At 43.1% G+C, this 22,301-nt stretch overlaps 1 protein-coding gene across 1 annotated transcript in view; it reads right to left on the reverse strand.

Annotated features, from left to right (window-relative positions):
• Positions 1-8,300: 8,300 nt before the first annotated feature.
• ptprn2 (protein tyrosine phosphatase receptor type N2) overlaps positions 8,301-22,301 on the reverse strand; it is a 304,722-nt gene continuing 290,721 nt past the window's right edge. Inside the window, exons 23-24 of the mRNA XM_072687156.1 lie at positions 19,619-19,692; positions 8,301-9,780 (exon numbers count right to left, since the gene is read on the reverse strand). Of these exons, the coding sequence (XP_072543257.1) occupies positions 9,709-9,780; positions 19,619-19,692 (146 nt within the window). The 3' untranslated portion in view covers positions 8,301-9,708. The remainder of the gene's footprint in view (positions 9,781-19,618; positions 19,693-22,301) is intronic.

Here is a 22,301-nt window from a genome sequence, read left to right on the forward strand (position 1 = left end):
TCAGGTTTAGGATTAGGATTAAGGGCTTGGTTAAGTTTAGGTTATTGTTAAGTTTGGGGGTTGGGTTCAGTTAACTGTAGGTTCAGTTTAGGTTATGGTTACGTTTAGGGTCAGGGTAAGGGTAAGAGTTAGTTTAAGTTTAGGTTATGGTTAGCTTTAGAGTTAAGGTTGGTTTTGGGTTAGAGTTGGGGTTCGGTTAACTTTAGGTTATGGTAAAGGTTAGAGTTAGGGTAAGAGTTTAAGAGGTTAAGTTTAAGTTATGGTAAAGGTTAGAGTTAGGGTAAGAGTTTAAGAGGTTAAGTTTAGGTTGTGGTAAAGGTCACGGTAAGGATTAAGGTGAAAAGGTTAGGTTATGGTAATGATTATGATTAAGGTAAGTGTTTCAGTAAGGGTTTGGTTAAATTTAGGTCATGGTTAAGGTTAGGATTAAGGTTAGGTTAACGGTAGGTTATTTTTAAGGTTAGGGCTTGGTTAAATGTATGTTATGGTTAAGGTTAGAATCAGGGTTAGAATTAGGTTTAGATGTATTTGGTTAAGTTCGGGTTTAGATTTAGGTTTAGGTGTAGGTTAATTAAGTTTAGGCTATGTTAAGGTTAAAAGTAGGTTTAGATATAGTAGGTCAAGTTTAGGTTGAGGTGTAGGTTAGGTTAGGTTTAGGCTATGGTAGGGTTAGAATTAGGTTTAAGTGTAGTAGATTAAGTTTAGATTAAGGTTGAGGTGTAAGTAAGATTAAGTTTAGGCTATGTTAAGGTTAGAAGTAGGTTTAGATGTAGTAGGTCAGGTTTAGGTTGAGGAGTAGGTTAGATTAAGTTTAGGCTATGTTAAGGTTATAATTAGGTTTATATGTAGTAGGTCAGGTTTAGGTTGAGGTGTAGGTAAGGTTAGGTTTAGGCTATGTTAGGGTTAGAATTAGGTTTAGATGTAGTAGGTCGAGTTTTGGTTGAGGTGTAGGTTCGGGTAATAGAATGACATTGGTTGCTTTGTAACATTTGTGAATCCATAAACCCAGCCTCCTTGGTGGCAGCAGTCCAGGCTGGTGGAGGTGATGTAAAGGTGATGTAATAATGTTGGGAAGATTTTCTTAAAGGACATTCAATAAAAGGTGTGTCCACAATTATTTGGACACATAGTGTGTGTGTGTATATGTTTGAATTAAGTAAATTCAGTGCATCACCGTTAACTTATATGGAGATGCTCAGCATGCAGCTGATAAGTGAACTTCATAAAATGCATGGGAAGAAAGTGAAGCTCCAGTTCACAGTTCTTTCACAGAGCAGAGTCGAAAACTTGCGATTAGTGCGCTCAAGAGCTCAGCTCAATCAGAGCCACACAAAGCATTGCGCTGAGAAACCCAATTATCCTCCTATATTATGCCCAAGTCCCCCCACCCTCCCCCTCGACAATCGCCAGCCCCATAGCCCGGGCCTTTAAGAGAAGAGCCCTCTCAATAGCACTTAAAACTCAGTCACAATCCAGAGCTCCAGCTCATAATCACCTCTCTGCTCCCCAAGCTTGCCCCAGAACCGGCCTAAGCCGCTCTCTGATAAAACACGAGACAAAGAAAGTCTTGCGCTGGAAAAGTGGTTTGTTTTTACTCCAAAATCCTTGAAAATCCTTAATAAATACATGAACTTAGTCCTTCTAAGCTCTTTTAAATACAGCATACCTCAATAATGGCCTGGGCCAGAGAGTATTTGTTGACTGAATATTATGCTGGTCCTCATTAGCAGGCGAGAGATGCTCAAGACCAAATGATTTGGTGGCCAATTCCATTAATAAATTGGAGGAAGAGTGGCGCCAGGACTTACAGAGGGGCCGGAGGCACTATTAAGGGATCCACACTTCTAAATTGATTTCACAATAAATCATGTGTCAGTTTTTAGTGTTAAACTACTTCAAATATTCTCTCTGCTGGATTTTACCTCCAGTAACGCCAATAATGAAACTCCAAAGATCACTTCAGGTAGTCTACAATATTTAAATTTGGTGGATTTCTTTGCTGTTGCTGCTGCAGAACCACTGAAAATGATCTGAAAAATGTCTGTTAAGACCTGTTAAGTGCACTAAATCCCAATGGGATCATTTGGTATTAATTATCGAGCACATCCTCACTGGTACCCCACACCCAGTCGTCTGTTCCAGGAGCTGCAGCAATCAATTTATGTAGGAGTGAACTCTGGCTGTGACCAAGAATCTCAAACCAAGCTAAAGATTACCAATCAAGTAAAAGCAGTACAGTCTACACTGTTAAAAGTAGAAGATCCTTGAGGGAGATCTTTAGTTTGAGACTGTGGAAGAACCTCCAAAGGTTCCTCAATGATTTTATACTTTTAACAGTGTGGAGGAAACTCATAAGGTGCTTTGAGAAATCGTCAAGAAAAGGTTTTTATAATTAAAAGGTTTCCTGAAAGTTCCTCAAAGCACCTTAAGAGGTTTGTCCACACAGTGTTAAAAGAATAAGATCATTTAGGGGAACTTTTGGAGGTTCTTTTTTTAATTTGAAACTGTGGAGAAACCTCTTAATGTGCTTTGAGGAACCTTAGACAAAAAGGATTTCAGAAGAAAAAGGTTCCTTTAAGGCTCCTCAAAGTGCCTTAAGAGGTTCCTCCACATACTTTTGAAAGTATAAGATGATTAAGTAACCTTTGGAGAAAACTTTCCTTCACGGTTTCAATCTGAAGAACCTCCAAAGGTTTCTTAAAGATCATTGAGGAATTTAGGAACTTTTGGAGGTTCTTTAATTTGAAACTGTGGAGGAACCTCTTAATGTGCTTTGAGAAACCTTAGGCAAAAAAGGATATCAGAAGAAAAAGGTTCCTTTGAGGCTCCTCAAAGTGCCGTAAGAGGTTCCTCCACACACTGTTAAAAGTACAAGATCATTAAGTAAGCTGTGAAGGAACCTTTCCTCCACGGTTTCAATCTGAAGACCCTCCAAACGTTTCTCAAAATCATTGAGGAATTTAGGAACTTTTGGAGGTTCTTTAATTTAAAACTGTGGAGGAACCTCTTAATGTGCTTTGAGGAACCTTAGAAAAAAGGATTTCAGAGGAAAAAGGTTCCTTTAAGGCTCATCAAAGTGCCTTAAGAGGTTCCTCCACACACTTTTGAAAGTATAAGATTATTAAGTAACTTTTGGCGGAACCTTTCCTCCACTGTTTCAAACTGAAGAACCTCCAAAGGTTTCTTAAAGATCATTGAGGACATTTTGGAGGTTCTTTAATTTGAAACTGTGGAGGAACCTTATAATGTGCTTTGAGGAACCTTATAAAAAGTATTTTCAGAAGAAAAAGGTTCCTTTAAGGCTCCTGTTAAAAGTATAAGATCATTAAGTAACCTTTGGAGGAACCTTTCCTCCACTGTTTCAAACTGAAGAACCTCCGAAGGTTTCTCAAAGATCATTGAGGAACTTAGAAACTTTTGGAGGTTCTTTAATTTGAAACTGTGGAGGAACCTCTTAATGTGCTTTGAGGAACCTTATAAAAAAGTATTTTCAGAAGAAAAAGGTTCCTTTAGGGGCTCCTCAAAGTGCCTTAAGCGTTTTAGGTTTAAGGTTTAAGGTTCTAGAGGTTCTAGAGGTTATAGGCTGCATCTGAAGCAACACAACCTAAATACAACACAACTCAGCAGTTTGAAAATATGCTAAATCTGAAAGTAGTGAGTTCTTTAATCAGAGTGAGAGGAAAGACCTAAGATAGCGTGAGGATGGCGTCCAATTTAAACAACAGGCATCAGAGCAGAGCAATGTCACCAGAGGAAGCAGCAAGGACAGTCTCAGCTGATGAAGAATTCCAGAAAGGACGAGAGTGACGCTAAGTTAATTAAAAATCAGCTTGAGTTAAAGCAGTTATCACTGCAGCAATAATAGATTGTGTTAGCTGTATCGAATGATATCAGAAAATAGGAATCCTCCCAAATGAGAGAGGACAGGGTCTCACAGGCCCGTGTGAGACGCTAGGTGCTGCAGGAAGCAATTACCATTGATAATTTTTTTTTCTAATAAACTTGTATCCTTCAGATGATAACCAATTAAACATGCGTAATTACGGTTCCCATATAGTTATTCATAAGGCGATTAGCATGTCTGCCTTACTTCTAGATTAGCTGCATACTGATGAGGCACAGGTTAAGCAGCGGATCTAGCGATACACATGCAAATTTCATGCAAATGAGCATGCAAAAATAGCAGGGAGGCGACGTCATTAATGGAATCGCTAATAGGTCATTTGCATGCTGTTTACTCTGATTGTACTGAAGACAGGAGTCACCGTAACCATCCTGCCCTACAGAGCCCCCCGAGAGGGGCAGCAGATTTACCAACGTAGGCACGCTCTACGTCCAAAAGTTTGTGGACACCCCGTCTAATGAATGCATGAAGTCTTTTCTTCCTTCCTTCCATCTTAAGCCATAATCAAGGTCAGCTGGGCTGGGAGCATGTTTATATACTATATGGACAAAAGTATTGGGACACCTGATTATTCATTGTTTCCTCTGAAATCACATGTTTATATACTATATGGACAAAAGTATTGGGACACCTGATTATTCATTGTTTCCTCTGAAATCACATGTTTATATACTATATTGACAAAAGTATTGGGACACCTGATTATTCATTGTTTTCTCTGGAATCAAGGATTCTAAACAAACCTGGAGTACCTGACTCAACTGCCTAGGGAAGGCTTTTTTACCAGATTTTTGGAACATTGCTATGAGATTTTGATTGCATTCTACAACAAGAACATTACAAAGTCAGGATGTTGTGGATGATCACCACCTCACCTCATCCCCAATTTCACAACTCATCCCAATAATGTTGGATGGAGCACCAACCGCCATTCCAGAGTACACCGTTCTTCCACTGCTCCACAGCTCCTCAATGCTGGGGGGCTTTATACCCCTCTACTAGCCCACACCTGGCCTGGCATTGGGCAGCATGGTGCCAATAGCTTCATGATGTTCATCTGCTTCAGAGAGTCCTATTCTATTGGCAGTGATTCTCTCAACAGGGACTAGACAAGCTGTGCGGCTAAGTGCATTCATTAGAAGGGGTGTCCACAAATATTTGGACATTTTAGTGTATTTGTGTAGTTTCTTGTACTCTTGTCTGGACATCAGCAGGACTTTGAAGCACCGTTAACAGTTTCACTATTGGAGTAGTTACTTTTCCTTGCCTCTGTAGGACGTCAGATCGGGTTCCATTTCGTCTGCCGTGAGGCGAAACGCCGCAGGCTTCTTCTCCTCATCACCGAACTCCATTGGCGTCACACCACAGAACTGGACTGGCTGTCTGCAGGGTGCCAGTTGTTTCCCAGTCCTAATTTCAAGGTGATAATATCTCCTGACGAAAACAGAGCCGTTGCTGAGGAAACCAGGCCTTCCATTTGGGGAAAGGCAGTTTATTTCAAAGAGAGGCTCTCAATAGAGACATGATGAGGCCAACATTTCCTGACTTTCCGTCTTCATGCTTGGTTAGTGCATCCAATCAGACTGCCTCTCATCCGTTCCACAGTGATACTGTACTGATTTCAGACGTCACTCTGGAGCTTGTGATGTCTTGAGGCGTGTCGAGGCTGGCTCCTCTATGGAAAAGCATTAACAGGTTGCAGGCTACTTCCAGATTCAGATGGGAAGATATGCTATGCTAATTCTCCTGCTGTAAAGTGGCAGGTTGGCTTTTGGACTTCTCTGGCAGTGCTGCTCGGCCCAGGCAAGCCTGCTTTCCTTATTACACCATATTAGCACAGTCACAGTCTCTTACTGCCACTCCACCTGCAGCTCCATGTCTTCTCTTCACAGCTGAAACTGAGGCTTGATCCAGACGAGATGTGGGCATGTGAGCTGCCTATCACTCAAGCTGCAATGCAAGTGTCAGACCTCTTCTTGTACCAGAGCTCTTCAGTTTTCTCCAGTTTCTCCAGAGTCTCCTGATGCTGTTGGATACTGTCCTCACCACACTCTGACAGCTTTGTCTGGAGCTCCACTGTTAGAAATTAGAAGCTCTGTCTGTGGTTCTGTGTTAAGGGTCCTTTTCCAGTCTGGACATGTCATTTTTTTGGGCATTGTTCCCTCTAAAGCTCTAAAGCTGGATTCAAACTGCTTAACAATCAATAAAAAATAGAGGTGTTCTAAAACTTTTGACCTGTAGTGATTAGGTATTACCAGTTCCCACCCACTAGCTAGGACCTCCCTCATCATGCAACACTAAAAGCATCAGAGTGCTTCCCCTGAGCCGCATAAAGCTCCACCACTGGTGTGCCTGCAGAGGATACATTCATGCCATGCTCTTGGTCAAGTACAGTATCTGTCCAAATGTTTGTGGACACCCTTTCTAATTAATACATTCAGACACTTTAAGTTGACACAGATGTGGAACTGCACTCTGGAGCAGATAAACATGAGCCCATCGGCACCATGCTGCCTAATGCCAGGTCTGGGCTAGAGGGGTATAAAGCCCCCAGCATTTGGGCAAAAGTTTTGGGACACCTACAGGAGCTTTTATGTCATATCTGTTATGTTATATCTTATTTTTAAATCCATAGAAGTTAATATGGAGTGACCCCCCCCCCCTTTGCAGCTCTAATAGCAGCTTCCACTCATCTGGGAAGACTTCCTACAAGCTTTTGGGACTTGCGGGGGTACGTTTTGCCCAAATCATTTGTACGAGAAGAGCATTTGCGAGGTCTGACATTGATGATGGAGGATCTAGGAGGGAGGAAATTTCACCAGCTGACTTGTTGTTGGTGGTGCAGCGGTGTCTCCTATTACATACAGAACCACGCTGGAGTTCAGTGAGCTCTTCAGAACCTCCCGTTCTTTCACTGATGTGTGGAAGAAAGGCAGACTGCAGGGCTAGGGGCTTGATTTTATACACCTGTGGTTGAGAGATACAGAGAGCCAATTGTATAGGGTGCATAAGCCAAAGTGTGTACGTGACATCCAGCGACTCTGTGCATCTTTTGAAAAAACTCTTCTAACAGGCGCTAAACACCTAAATTCAATCATTTAGAGGTGTGTCCCAATACTTTTGTCCTTATAGTTTATATTCTATCGGATTCCCAGACACGGATGTCTGTGGCATCATCACAGATTGAACTGGGCTCTCATAGCTGGTGTACATAGCAAGGTACACTTGTGCATAACCCAAAATCAATTCCACAATGGCCAAAGGTGCATAAAAGCAAGCACCTAGGCAATCAGACTGCTTCTGCATACATTTGTGAAAGAAGGGGTCGCTCTCAGGAGCTCAGTGAATTCCAGTGTGGTACCGTGATAGGAGGCCACCTGTGCAACAAGTCCAGTTGTGAAATTTCCTCGCTGCTAAATATCCCACAGTCAGCTGTCAGTGCTATTATAACAAAGTGGAAGCGACTGGGAATGACAGCAACTCGGCCACGAAGTGATTGTCTGGCAATCCGATGGACGAGTCCGAGGAGAATGATACTTGTCTGACTGCATTGGGCCAAGTGTAAAGTTTGGTTGAGGGGGGATCATGGTGTGGGGTTGTTTACAGATAAATATGTACATATATATACATATATATATATATATATCTATACAGACACACACTATTCCATCTGTATATTTTTGTGCTTCTTTTGTTTCTATATTTCCATATTTTTATATATTATTTTTTATTTAAATTTAACGTAAATGTAAATTTTATTTTATTTTATTTTTTTTTTTTTTTGCACTTTTGCACTTTTTCAATAAGTTAAGGTTTAGTTTAAGTTTAAATTTAGATCTTTATTGAATAGCTTTGATGTGGGCAGACTGTCAAAAAAGCATTTCACTGCAAGTTATACTGTGTATTACTATGTATGTGTCAAATAAAATTTGATTTTTTCAGGAGTTGGGTTCGGCCCCTCAGTTATAGTGAGGGGAACTCCTAATGCTTCAGCAGACCAAGAGATTTTGGTCAATTTCATGCGGGAACTCCCAACTTTGCAGGAACAATTTGGGGACGACCCTGACCTCTACCTGACAGAACACCTTTGGGATGAATTAGAGCGAAGACTTCGAGCCAGGCCTTCCAGACGCTCCAACATCAGCGTCTGACCTCACAAATGCACTTCTGGAAGAACGATAAAAAATTCCCATAAACACTAAACTCCTAAACCTTGTGGAAAGCCTTCCCAGAAGAGCTGAAGATGTTATAGCAGCAAAAGGCGGCCCGACATCAAAATAAACCCTATGGATTGAGAATGGGATTTCAGTCAAGGTCATAAGCGAAAACTTTTAGCAATATAGTGTATTCACCAATGGATGGTTATAAAATTAGAATGACTCAGAACCGAACACAATTTCCGTACTTTTAAAGTTTATTATTTCATACTTTATACGTTCCACACAAAATATATTATGTACAATTTGGCAAACACTTTATCCATATCGTGGTTCTGTTTCTCGGTGCAATCTGCATAACAGTTGGTCAAGTGACACAGAAAACTCACAATATCCCCTGTAATAACATCTGTACTGTATAACATCTGGAGATCTAACACAAGACATTTAAACTTGTACTATAATATAATCATCGCACTGATATTGCTCATCAACTCTTCATTAGATGTAATCAGGGTACACATCACTGCAGTAGTCTGTGTGATACAGCACAGAAGAGAACGACTCTACCCCACACATATACAGACAGATTTTCATATATATGGGCTGGAAACACTCGGCCGTGCACAAAGGGTTTCTTTTTTTATTTCTTTACTTTGTTTGTAGAATTTATCTCCCAATTTGGTACTGCCAATTAACTAACCAATTAACCCACCCATAACACACCATCTACCCACCCAGAGAGAGCATGGTCAGCTGTGCCCTTTAGGACTCTGGCTGCTGATGGCAAAGCAGCATGGCTTGGGATTCAAACTTGCGACCCCTGGGCAATAGTAGCAGGATGAACACAATCAACGTTGGGAAGAAACTCAGCTGCCACAGGAATGCAGTGTTGTGACCCATGATGTTCTGATATGATGACTCTGACAGTGGGCGTTGGGTGCTAGCATCTCAGAAATGGCTTTGTGAGATGTTCAGGAGCTGCAAAAGTGAAGAGGTACCATACATTCAGTGCCTCCTAACGGCTTTATAATGGTGGTGGAGTGGTAAAGTAAAACTGCCACACCACTGTAGACCAGTTAACCTCTATAACTAACACCTACATCACCTACTACAGTCCAGGCAGAGCCATAGGTAGTTATTCCCACTGTTGGGTAGGTGGTCATTGTATTCTTCTACGAGCTTTGTGGACGTTCCAAGTATTTCCAGCCTCTACGCATATTTCAGTTATAGAAAACACACAGCTATTGGATATCATATATATATATATATATATATATATAGCCATCCAAGCCGCATCATCAGATACAGTCTCTAGATATGTTTTAACAAAATTAAACATTATTCTGAGTAGTAATTTAGCTATACAATCATAATCATCATACACAGATCAGAAATTAGGAGTGCGGTACACTGGGCTATGGAAGTACATTTCATATATTTTCATAATTTCTAATTCCAGCACTACAGCTCCAGTTCTGTGACGACTATCAGTGCTTCTATCAGTCTATAACAAAGATAGGAACAGGTCACTGATTGACAGGAAGTAAGGACTGGAAAAGGGTAGAGAGAGAGAGAGAGAGAGAGAGGTAGAGACAGAGCCACGGAGAGAAAGAGAGAGAGAGAGTAAAAAAAAAGAAAGCTTCTTCATTGAGGCAGTGCTTTGAGGATGGCGTTCACCTCCTCTGCCACCGCAGTCAACGCAAACTCAAACTGTTCCTGAAGAGAGAAAAACAGAACACAGAGAGACCAGTTAACCCAGAGGAAACACCGCCACCCCACTCATAACCAAAACGTGCTGGAATTTCATATTCATTATTCATAGGTTGAGAATCTGAGAGACAGCGTAGATTGTAGATGTCCACTCCAGACCACACCAGTGTCTATAAGCAGTGTCTATAAACACACATATGAGCACCTCACAACATCTGAACTCCATATGAATGCACCACTGTTCTACACACAGTTAGTCAGCTAGCTAGTTTACTAGTTAAATACCATAGCAGTGGCTAAACAGTCCTGTGAGACTACTTAGTTAGTTGGCTAACTAGTTTGCTAGATAAACAGTGATATATTGGCTAACTTTTCCTGTTAGATGACTTAGTTAGTTAGCCAGCTAATTTGCTAGATAAATTGTGTAGAAGTGGCTAAACTGTCCTGTTAGACTGCTTATCTACTTAGCTAGCTAGTTTACTAGGTAAATAGTGTAATACTGGCTAACCTTTACTGTTGAACTACTTAGTTAGCTAGCTAGTTTACTAGGTAAATACCATAGCAGTGGCTAAACAGTCCTGTGAGACTACTTACTTAGTTAGCTAGCTAGTTTACTAGGTAAATAGTGTAATACTGGCTAACGTTTCCTGTGAGACTACTTAGTTAGTTAGCTAGCTAGTTTACTAGTTAAATAGTGTAACAGTGGTCAACTTTCCTGTTGGACTACTTAGTTAGTTAGCTAGTTTGCTAGTTAAATAGTGTAATACTGGCTAACCTTTACTGTTAGACTACTTAGTTAGTTAGCTAGCTAGTTTGCTAGGTAAATAGTGTAATGCTGGCTAACTTTTACTGTTAGACTACTTAGTTAGTTAGCTAGCTAGTTTACTAGATAAAAGGTGTAACAGTGGTTAACTTTCATGTGAGACTACTTAGTTAGCTAGCTAGTTTACTAGATAAAAGGTGTAACAGTGGTTAACTTTCCTGTTAGACTATTTAGTTATTTAGCTAGCTAGTTTGCTTGGTAAATAGTGTAATGCTGGCTAATGTTTCCTGTTAGACTATTTAGTTAGTTAGCTAGCTAGTTTACTAGATACATAGTGTAATACTGGCTAACTTTTCATGTTAGATTACTTTGTTAGTTAGCTAGCTAGTTTGCTAGGACGCTAGCTAGTTTACTAGATAAGTAGTGTAATACTGGCTAACTGTTACTGTTAGACTACTTAGTTAGCTAGCTAGTTTACTAGATACACAGTGTAATACTGGCTAACTGTTACTGTTGGACTACTTTGTTAGTTAGCTAGCTAGTAAATAATGTATCAGCGGCTAACTTTTCATGTTAGACTGTTTATCTACTTAGCTAGCTGGTGTACTAGATAAACAGTGTAATGCTGGCTAACTGTTACTGTTAGATTACTTTGTTAGTTAGCTAGCTAGTTTGCTAGGACGCTAGCTAGTTTACTAGATAATGTAATACTGGCTAACCTCCTTGTAAGACTGCTTATCTAATTAGCTAGCTAGTTTGCTAGGTAAACAGTGTTACATATGCTAGCTTTACCTGTTAGACTGATTAGCTACTTATTCAATGACAAGACTGTTAGTGAGGTCAGGATGCTGGATGATGATCATCATCCCCAACTCATCCCACAAGTACTGGATGGAGCTCCACCACCCATCATTCCATTTGCACATCTGTGTCAGCAATGGTTGCAACATTAGGTAGCTGACTGCATTCATTTGAAGGGGTGTCCACAAATATTTGGACACATCCATTTTCATCCGTTTGCTATGGTTAATACTAGTCTGCTGCTCCATTTGTCTTATATGTGTGATGCTATCTGCAAACACTTGGCAGAACACTCTGCATCTCAGGGTTAGAAATGCACCTGTGAGTTGTTTCGGTGTGTGTGTGTGTGTGTGTGTTTGTGTGTGTGTGTGTGTATCTTTTGTGTGTGTTCTGGTTCCTGCACTGTGACTCATGCTGTGTCTCTACCCTGGGGGCCACTCCTGAGAACATCCAACAGCATGTGAAGACTGACCCTCAAACAGGGCGGCTAAAAGTGGAGCTTCCTGCCGCGGGCCACAGTGGGAGTGCGGTTTGAAGCACGGTGCCTTTTTACAAAGCCGGAGCTAAAACACACGCCTGCGTGAAATTTCACATTTATGGTCCAATCTGCACAAGTGAAGTCAGCCCACACCTTCTGAATGCACAATAACCAACATGAATGGCAAAGTTTCCACAGTCAGTAAAGACTGGGGGGTGCTTAAGGACATCGCTTCTCGGCCCAGCCCGAGCGCTTGCCGCTCTTTCCAGATGGTTTCATCATTCATCATTTAGCTAACTTTATTGAAAGTCTAGGCGTTTAAACTGCAGAGCCGACATGTTTACGCGAGGCTGCGTCTCTATTTGCACCATCTGCAGCCTTTACGTCCATGAGGTTCAAAGGACACTGCAGGGAAAAGGAGCCCTAGTGGGCAACACACTGGACCCTCACCTAGGACCTCACCAATAAGCTCTCATACAATTTAATACAGTATACTGATTATATGACTCACTTTACCAGACTTATATATACTATGTGTCCGAAAGTTTGTGGACACCCCTTCTAATGAATGCATTCAGCTACTTTAAGTTGCACCCATTGCTGACCCAGCTTGTCTAGACCCTGTAGAAAAGGAGATAAGCAGATAAGCATGAACCTGTTGGCACCATGCTGCCTAGGCGTGGGCTAGAGGGGTGTAAAGCCCCCCAGCATTGAGCTGTGGAGCAGTGGAGGAACTGTGTTTTCTGGAATGATGGCGGTGGAGCTCCATCCAGTACTTTTGGAATCAGTTGGGGAGTTGGGGATGAAGTGGGGTGGGGTGGTGATCATCCAACTTATTAACATTGCTAAACACTCTTGATTGCTGAGGGCAATCAAATCCTTACAGCAATTCTTGTCCAAATTCTAGTAGAAAAACCATCTTCCCTGGACAGTAGAGACAGTTACTCCAACAAAAGCAGATTTGATTTGATTTCAGAAGAAACAGTGAAGGAATGAGCAGGCGTCCAAATACTTTTGTCCATTTAGTGTATGTAGGAACCAAATATGGAGCTTACATCGTAATTGACTAAATGGTTTGCTTCAAATTTGCATAAGTCATGACACTGACTCCACCCACTTCACGTTGCCAATGCTCACGTTGTCTCCTGTTGCCAGAGATCGCTGGCTCTCATTGAAAACAAATGTGTAGCGGTCACTGTGTAGCGGTCACTGCGTAGCATCACGTCGTTGCCAGTCTTGCTAACAATTAAACGGCTACTTTTACTTCTACTTAAGTACCTATACTTATACTCGGCTACTCCACCCACCTCTGCCTGTATTTCTGAAATTATTAGGTTCTACTGTGCTCATAATATCAATAAAAGAATGACTAGGACACTAGAGGGCGCTATTAGCAGCTACACTGTTACACTATAAGGTCCTAGAGGAACTTTCAGAGGTTCTTCAACTTGAAACTGTGCAGGAACCTTCAAGAAAAGGTTTTTAGAAGTAAAAAGGGACCTTAAAGGTTCCTCCCAGCACCTTAAGAGGTTCTTCCGCAGTAAGGAACCTCTAAAAATTTCTCAAGGGTCTTCTACTTTTAACAATAACTCAAAGTGTCTCCTAGCGCAGATTCCCAATCCAGGCGACATGCTGAGGGCCGACGAAGTTAAAATAAATCGAATTTCAGACTCAACATCAGCAAATTGTGGTTATAAGCAGGTCTTAAATTGCAGGCCGCTATGTTTACGCTGGTCACATTACGAAGAACTTCAACCACCCAATCAGTGCGCACCACAGTGTTGCCTCAATTTACAGGGTGTTAGAGCTCCTATTGAACAGAAATGGACTGATTTTCCATCGCCGGGCCTCAATTATGCGCATACACTTAAGCAAAACCCACACACAGCCCAAACCACACTGCTGTATATCTAATTAAAAGCAGCGTGTCTGTAAAACACACTTCACCACCCCGCAGTCCTCCAGCAGACGAGGCTGACACGGCCGCCGCGCTGACCGCTAATTTGACCGGAGAACGTGCTGTAATAGACGCTTCCGCCGAGGCTTTTTAGCGCCGGCACTTTGAGAAGCCTAAAAGCTCGGCTGCTCGTCAGGACGCGGGTCCAGAGCACTTCCCTCAAAATCGAAATCAAATCAAACCCTGCAGAGCTGCCGTCAGCCTCCATCACAGAACCAGGACCTGTTCTGCTCCAAACCAAGGAACCAAAGAATCACTAAAGAACCTAAAGTTCTGCGAATGAAACGTGTCTGAAGAGTCTGAAGAGAGTGTATAGAGACAGGGCTGTGTGTGGGATAGGCCCTGTGATCAGGACTAGGTTTGATACCAGGACTGGGTTAGGGTTTGAACTCTGTTTGGGATCAGGACTGGGTTTAGGGTTAAGACTGATGGGTTTGGGAGCAGGACTGGGTTTAGGGTTAAGACTGATGGGTTTGGGAGCAGGACTGGTTTTCAGGTTAAGACTGCTGAGTTTGAGATCAGGACTGGGTTTAGGGTTAAGACTGCTGGGTTTGGGAGTAGGACTGGTTTTCAGGTTAAGACTGCTGAGTTTGAGATCAGGACTGGGTTTAGGGTTAAGACTGATGGGTTTGGGAGCAGGACTGGTTTTCAGGTTAAGACTGCTGAGTTTGAGATCAGGACTGGGTTTAGGGTTAAGACTGATGGGTTTGTGATCAGGACTGGGTTTAGGGTTAAGACTGCTGGGTTTGGGAGCAGGACTGGGATTAGGGTTAAGACTGCTGGGTTTGGGAGCAGGACTGGTTTTCAGGTTAAGACTGCTGAGTTTGGGATCAGGACTGGTTTTAGGGTTAAGACTACTGGGTTTGGGAGCAGGACTGGGTTTAGGGTTAAGACTACTGGGTTTGGGAGCAGGACTGAGTTTAGGGTTAAGACTACTGGGTTTGAGATCAGGACTGGGTTTAGGGTTAAGACTGATGGGTTTGGGAGCAGGACTGGTTTTCAGGTTAAGACTGATGGGTTTGTAAGCAGGTCTGAGTTTAGGGTTAAGACTACTGGGTTTGAGATCAGGACTGGGTTTAGGGTTAAGACTGATGGGTTTGGGATCAGGACTGGTTTTCAGGTTAAGACTGCTGAGTTTGAGATCAGGACTGGGTTTAGGGTTAAGACTGATGGGTTTGGGAGCAGGACTGGTTTTCAGGTTAAGACTGCTGAGTTTGAGATCAGGACTGGGTTTAGGGTTAAGACTGATGGGTTTGTGATCAGGACTGGGTTTAGGGTTAAGACTGCTGGGTTTGGGAGCAGGACTGGGATTAGGGTTAAGACTGCTGGGTTTGGGAGCAGGACTGGTTTTCAGGTTAAGACTGCTGAGTTTGAGATCAGGACTGGGTTTAGGGTTAAGACTGATGGGTTTGTGATCAGGACTGGGTTTAGGGTTAAGACTGCTGGGTTTGGGAGCAGGACTGGGATTAGGGTTAAGACTGCTGGGTTTGGGAGCAGGACTGGTTTTCAGGTTAAGACTGCTGAGTTTGGGATCAGGACTGGTTTTAGGGTTAAGACTACTGGGTTTGGGAGCAGGACTGGGTTTAGGGTTAAGACTACTGGGTTTGGGAGCAGGACTGAGTTTAGGGTTAAGACTACTGGGTTTGAGATCAGGACTGGGTTTAGGGTTAAGACTGATGGGTTTGGGATCAGGACTGGTTTTCAGGTTAAGATTGATGGGTTTGTAAGCAGGTCTGGTTTTCAGGTCAAGACTGCTGGGTTTGGGAGCAGGACTGGGTTTAGGGTTAAGACTGCTGGGTTTAGGAGCAGGACTGGTTTTAGGGTTAAGACTGCTGGGTTTGGGAGCAGGACTGGTTTTAGGGTTAAGACAGCTGGGTTTGGGAGCAGGACTGGGTTTAGGGTTAAGACTGCTGGGTTTGGGAGCAGGACTGGGTTTAGGGTTAAGACTGCTGGGTTTGGGAGCAGGACTGGTTTTAGGGTTAAGACAGCTGGGTTTGGGAGCAGGACTGGGTTTAGGGTTAAGACGGCTGGGTTTAGGAGCAGGACTGGGTTTAGGGTTAAGACGGCTGGGTTTAGGAGCAGGACTGGGTTTAGGGTTAAGACTGCTGGGTTTGGGAGCAGGACTGGTTTTAGGGTTAAGACAGCTGGGTTTGGGAGCAGGACTGGGTTTAGGGTTACGACTGGCTTTGGGGTTTGTACTGAGTTTGAGACTAGGTTTAGGGTTAGGATTATGTTTGGGATTATTGACTGAGATTAGGGTTTGGACTGTGAGACCAGAATTTGGTTTAGGACTGTCTCTGATACCAGAACTGGATTTAGGGTTAAGTCTATATTTGATTTCAGGACTGGTTTATGGTTAAAACTGCTGGGTTTGGAGCAGAACTAGGTTTAGGATTACGACTGGTTTTGGGGTTTGTACTGAGTTTGAGATCAGGACCAAGTTTAGGGTTAAGTTTTTTTAAGTTCAGGACTAGGTTTAGGGTTAGGATTATGTTTGGAATTATTGACTGAGTTTAAGGTTTGGACTATGAGACCAGAATTTGGTTAAAACTTAAGTCTATATTTGATATCAGGTTAGGGTTGGAACTGTTTGGGATCAGGACTGGTTTTAGGATTATGACTGAGTTTGAGATCAGGACCAAGTTTAGGGTTAAGATTTTGGATTCAGGACTAGGTTTAGGGTTATGTTTGGGATTATTGACCAGGTTTAAGGTTTTCAGTTGAGCCAAAACATTAGGACTACTCACAGATAAACAGTGAATAGTGTTGATGAGGGAGTGAGCAAGTGCTGCAAGTGAAGGTCTGGGATCTCTGGTAGAGTGATTGCACCTGAACAAACAGCTGTATAAGATCCTTGAGGAACCTTTGGAGGTTCTTCAGTTTAAAACTGTGGAGGAACCTTCAAAGAAATCTTTTCTTAAAGGTTCCTCTTGAAGCCCCCTAGGAGGTTCCTCCACAGTCTTCCTCGAGGATCTTAAACTTTTAACAGTGTGCCTGGGGCTCCCAGTCAGCAGTGGTGAGTGGTGAGGCTTGTGGCGTTCGAGACGAAACGGTTAACCTAGCAAGCATGTTCCCTATGGGCTCCATTCACGGTGCAGCTACACTAGGCTGGCCTAGTCTTGCTTAGCCGTTAGAAGTACGTTGATTTCCTCAGCTAGTTTTGCACAATGCTTTTCCACGCTTTCTAATCAATCATCAGAATGGAATTCCTCATGGTCTCCCAGATGAAACACTCCTCCAGCTTGTTGTGTTGGAGAAAGGCTGAATACTTTTCTCCTCATTTCAGTGCTTATATAAATACAGTACATTTGACAAGGAAACCAAAATCAATTGGAACCTAATTTTCAGAGCAGTGTTGTATTGATTAGTTGGCTTTAAATTATAGATTGATCACACAGGCTTAATTACAGCGGTGGGCTTTGGTTATTGCTGTGTAGGAGGCTGGTTTAATTGCAGGGCTGTGTATGATTGCTTCATCTTTAATGAACCGTGGAGCGTTCTTTTAGGCTGAGAGTTAAAGGAGTTGAAATATGTCTTTTGTATCCTCTGATCTAAAGAAAGTGTTTCACTCCAAATCTAATCGATCAACTAAGATACACTATATGTCCGAATATTTATGGACACCTTTTTTTAATGAATGCCTTCAGATACTTTGAGTTGCATCCACTGCTGACAGCCCATCTAGTCCCTGTAAAGACGTTATCGGCACCATGCTGCCTAATGCCAGACGTGGGCTAGTAGAGGGGTATAAAGCCCCCCAGCATTGAGCTGTGGAGCAGTGGAAGAACTGTGTTCTCTGGAAAGATGGATGGTGGAGCTCCATCCAATAGTTTTGGGATGATTTGGGGAGTTGATGAGGGATGATGAGGTGGGGAGGCGATCAATCATCCAACATCCTGACCTCACTAACGCTCTTATTACAATCAAATCCTCACAGCAATGCTCCTGCTCCAAAATCTAGTAGAAAGTCTTCCTCCCTGGACAGTAAAGACAGTTACTCCAACAAAAGCAGGATCAGCTCTTTTTAATAGCCTTGATTTCAGAAGAAACAAAACAAAAATGAGCAGGTGTCCCAATACTTTTGTCAATATAGTGTAGAGTATGGAACGTTTGTAAGTATGGAAGCTTATGTACATGAATTAGCATGGTGCTAACTCATAGTTTACTGCTGAGAGTTTCTTTTCTCTCTCTCTGCTGCAGTCTCATAGCCGGGAGCGTGAACCTGAAGGTCTTCAGACTCTCAAAGCAGAACAAGCTGAAAAGTTTGAGCTTCATTACAACCGACCGGCTACTTATTGCACCACCCAGCTTTGTTGGTCAATACAGCTCCCTCAACTTAAAGCCCAGAGTGTGTTGTGCTGATTTTGTGTGCAGACGCGAACTGGCTACCAAAATCGATCAAGCAAGTTTGATCTGCCCACATACATACTGTTTGGACAAAAGTATTGGGACACCTGCTTATTCACTGTTTCTTCCTAGATCTTCCACTGTTTTCTACTAGATTTTGGAGGACTATTGCTGTGAGGAACCCCACCTCATTATTCTCAACTCCCCAACTCATCCCAAAAGTTCTGGATGGAGCTCCACCATCCATCATTCCAGAGAACACAGTTCTTCCACTGCTCCACAGCTCCTTAATGCTGGGGGGCTTTACACTCCTCTAGCCCACGCCTGGCATTAGGCAGCATGGGGCCAACAGGTTCATGATGTTTATCTGCTCCCCCAGAGAGTCCTATCTTATTGGCAGTACTTCTCAACAGGGACTAGACTAGAAGCTGTGTGTGTTTATATACATTTGGGTGTCCACAAACATTTGGACATGTAGTGTAGAATCATGGGTCATCGTGATGTTCACCATGGTTCAGTGTGTTCTATGGTTCTACATATGCAAGGAGAACCTCTTGTTAATTGTTTTTGAAGAACCCAACTCTGACCCTGAATTATAAGGTCTGCACAGGTATCAGGTGAGGTAGGTGTGGCCATGTCTGGTCAGGTAAGGTCATGTGAAGTCAGGTGTGGTAGAGACTTACCTTACTGTGGTCAAGTGAACTTAAGTGAGGTCAAGTGAGGTGATGAAATGTGACCAGGTGAGGCCAAGTGCGTTTAGGTGTGGTCAGGAGCGGAAAAATGTTGTCAGGTAAATGTAGGCGTGGTCAGGTGAAGTTACATGTGGTCAGATGAAGTCAAGTATGTCAGGTGTGGCCTAATGAGGTCAGATACAATCTAATGAAGTCAGGTGTGGACAAGTGAGTTTAGGTGTGGTCATCTGAAGTGAGGTCTGGACAAATGAGGACAGGTGTGGTCAAGTGAGTTTAGGTGTGGTCATTTGAAGTTAGGTGTCTTTAGGTATGGTCATAGAGACCAGGTGTGATCAAATGTGGTCAGGTGAGATCAGGCGAAGTCAGGTGTGGTCAGCTGAGGTCAGGTAAATTTAAGAGTGGCCAGGTATAGTCAAACATGGCCAAATGAGGTAAGGTGTTGTGACCAGGTGAGGTCAATCACATTGAGGCATGGTTAAGGAGGTCAGATGTGGCCTGATGAGGTCAGATACAATACAATGAAGTCAGCTGTGGTCAGGTAAGTTTAGGTGTGGTCATCTGACATGAAGTCTGGCCAAATGAGGTCAGGTGTGGTGACCAGGTGAAGTCAAGTGTCTTTAGGTATGGTCAGTGAGGCCAGGTGTAATCCAATGTGGTCAGCTGAGGTCAGGTGAATTTAGGAGTGGCCAGGTAAAGTCAAACATGACAAGGTGAGGTCAATTACATTTAGGCATGGTTAAGGAGGTCAGGTGTGGTCCACTGAGGTCAAGTGAAGTCAGGTGTGGCCAGGTGAGGTTAAGACTTACCTTGGTGTGCACCATGCCTGCTCGCTGGTCCCTCAGGTGTTCCAGTGTTGCAGCAATATCAATCTCCTTCGCACCTGCAAAAACACACACACACACACACACACACACACACTGGATTTACTGGACTGACTACACTGAAATCCTACACTACACTGTCCATCTCGTGAGGTTCACCCTCAAATGTGTAGAATCAGAACCAGCTGCAGAACATCAGCTGCAGATGATCAGAACATGGTTCGAGAGAATTCTGGAGGAGTCTGTCTTATTTAGGCTTGTGGTTTCAAGCCTGTAGCTGCTTCTGTACTTTGTGTAGATCATTCTAGATGAATGGACCACTAGAAATGCTCTAAATGACCTTGAACGTATTATATCTTCCTATAAAGTCCCCATTTTGGAGATACGTGTTTTTCACTGGGCAGCGACGATATGTGGTATTGAAATCCGATAGTCGGGAATGCGACTCCAGAAGTCCTGCAACTTTTACATCGATCATTTACTCGACGTTCCTCATAAACACGTGCTGAGGAGAAGGGAAAACGAAGGACAGACAGCAGTGAGGGAGGTTTTCAGTTGAGCCAAAACATTAGGACCACTCACAGATGAACAGTGAATAGTGTTGATGAGGGAGTGAGCAAGTGCTGCAAGTGAAGGTCTGGGATCTCTGGTAGACTGATGGCACCTAAACAAACAGCTGTATAAGATCCTTGAGGAACCTTTGGAAGTTCTTGAGGTTCTTCAGATTGAAACTGTGGAGGAACCTTCAAGGAACCTTTTTCTTCTGAAACTCTTTTCATGAAGGTTCCTCTTAAAGCCCCCTAGGAGGTTCCTCCACAGTCTTCCTCGAGGATCTTAAACTTTTAACAGTGTGCCTGGGGCTCCCAGTCAGCAGTGGTGAGTACCTACTGACAGTGGACCAAGCAAGGCCGTTAGCTGAGCTCGTGGCGTTTGAGCCGAAACGGTTAACCGGTGAAAAATCCCGCGGGGTGGGACGCTGGGTTTCATTTAGCGGGAAGGAACAAAATTCAATACCGTGGGTCCTACACCCACTCGGGGGGTGGGGGGGGGGGGTTGGTTCTTGGGGGGGGTGGGGTGCAGGGAGGCCTAACAAGCTCTCATTCTCCATTCACTCGCTTTTCACTTGCGTCTCTCAAAGAAAAGAAAGACCCCCCTCTCCTTAGAGAGTCCCCGAGAAAGAGGGAGAGCGAGAGAGGTTGAGAGAGAGAGGGGGAAAAAAAAGAGAGAGAGAGAGGAGCGTTATGAAAGAAGGCGAGTGCAGCTGGGGTTCCTGTCTCAAAAAGTGCTCCAACACTTTCATGTCTTAAGAAGTGCAGAATTCCTAAGTTTAGGAGGGGACGAGCGAAGGAGAGTAAAAGAGAGAGAGAGAGGGAGGGAGGGATGGACGGGACGGGAGAGGAGGGATCTTTAAGAAGAAAAGGCTCTGGAAGTAAAATGACATTCTTGAGGAATTTACAATTCATTGGAGAAGATGAAGGAAAGGGCAGCGGGGGCGGTGGTGGGCCGGTGGGGAGGTGGGGTGCTAGTGTGCGATGGGGGGCGTTTAAGGGAGGAGAAAATAATAAGGAGAAGAAAAATGGAGAAAGCGAGAGAGCGAGACAGCCAAAGAGAGGGACGGAGGAGGGAGAGCTTCCGCGGGCCGAGAGAGAGTTTCGGAGACTTTGATCATGCAGAGAGAGAGAGTGTGAGAAAATGGGGTAACCTGGGACCCTCACTTTCTCCGAAAGAGGTAACAAAAGGAGCATGGAGGTATCTGAGAAAGGGGGTGGTGTGAGGAGGGAGGTGGGGGTATTTAGAGGGATTTGGATGGAAAAGGTTGGGTATTGGGGGGAGGGGGTGCAGCAAGGGGTCTAGAGTAGCCTGGGAAGAAAAACTGGACACTGGGACACCTTGCCCTGATTGTGAACAGGGCCAGTGACCTTAGAGTCAACGGCTCCCTGACCATACGCTATTGTGGGTAAATGCTGCTGTGTTTTGCCAACCCTGGCCTTAACCTCAGCAACCAAAAGACCAGCTGCTGTGTCTGGCGGGAGGGTGGGTGGATGGGTGGCGATTGGGGTGGATGGTATAACCACCTTTCGCCCCTAAAATGGATTAAAACTGAATAAAAATGAACACTGATCTCAAATGAAAGCTTTACAGGGGAACATTCAACAGAGGTCAATGTAAAATTATTTTATTCCAGGTCATTTTGGCACATTTCTATTGGTCCATTTATTATAAAATTCTAATACAACTGGCAGATCACATTATGGAGAAAAGTGAAAAATGGCAAAAATGGAGATAAAAGGTTTTTGTTCAACAGTGGCTCAGTGGCATAACATTCATTTTCTGAGTAACTTCTTTTTTTATGAAATAATTGAATAAATACACTAAACATTTTAGACTTTGCATACAATTCCTAAAAAGAATGATTTTAAAAAAGTGGTGTCAGGTGGTGCGACCGTCTGTATACTGACTTAAGAAAAAAGAGAACATTGATTCAATTGTTTACATTTATTCTAAATCAGGTAAAAATAGTTAAAATAAAAAATTAAAATAGTTACATGTTGCAAAAATAGATAAATAAATAAATTGTGCATAAAAGCTGATTTCCTTAAATGGCCCAAAGAACAACCAACAGCAAAGGACTTTTATTTTGACATGCTTTTAGGAAAGAGTGGGCATC

Source organism: Salminus brasiliensis, chromosome 9 (assembly GCF_030463535.1).
Source record: "Salminus brasiliensis chromosome 9, fSalBra1.hap2, whole genome shotgun sequence".
Taxonomy (NCBI): Eukaryota; Metazoa; Chordata; class Actinopteri; order Characiformes; family Bryconidae; genus Salminus; species Salminus brasiliensis.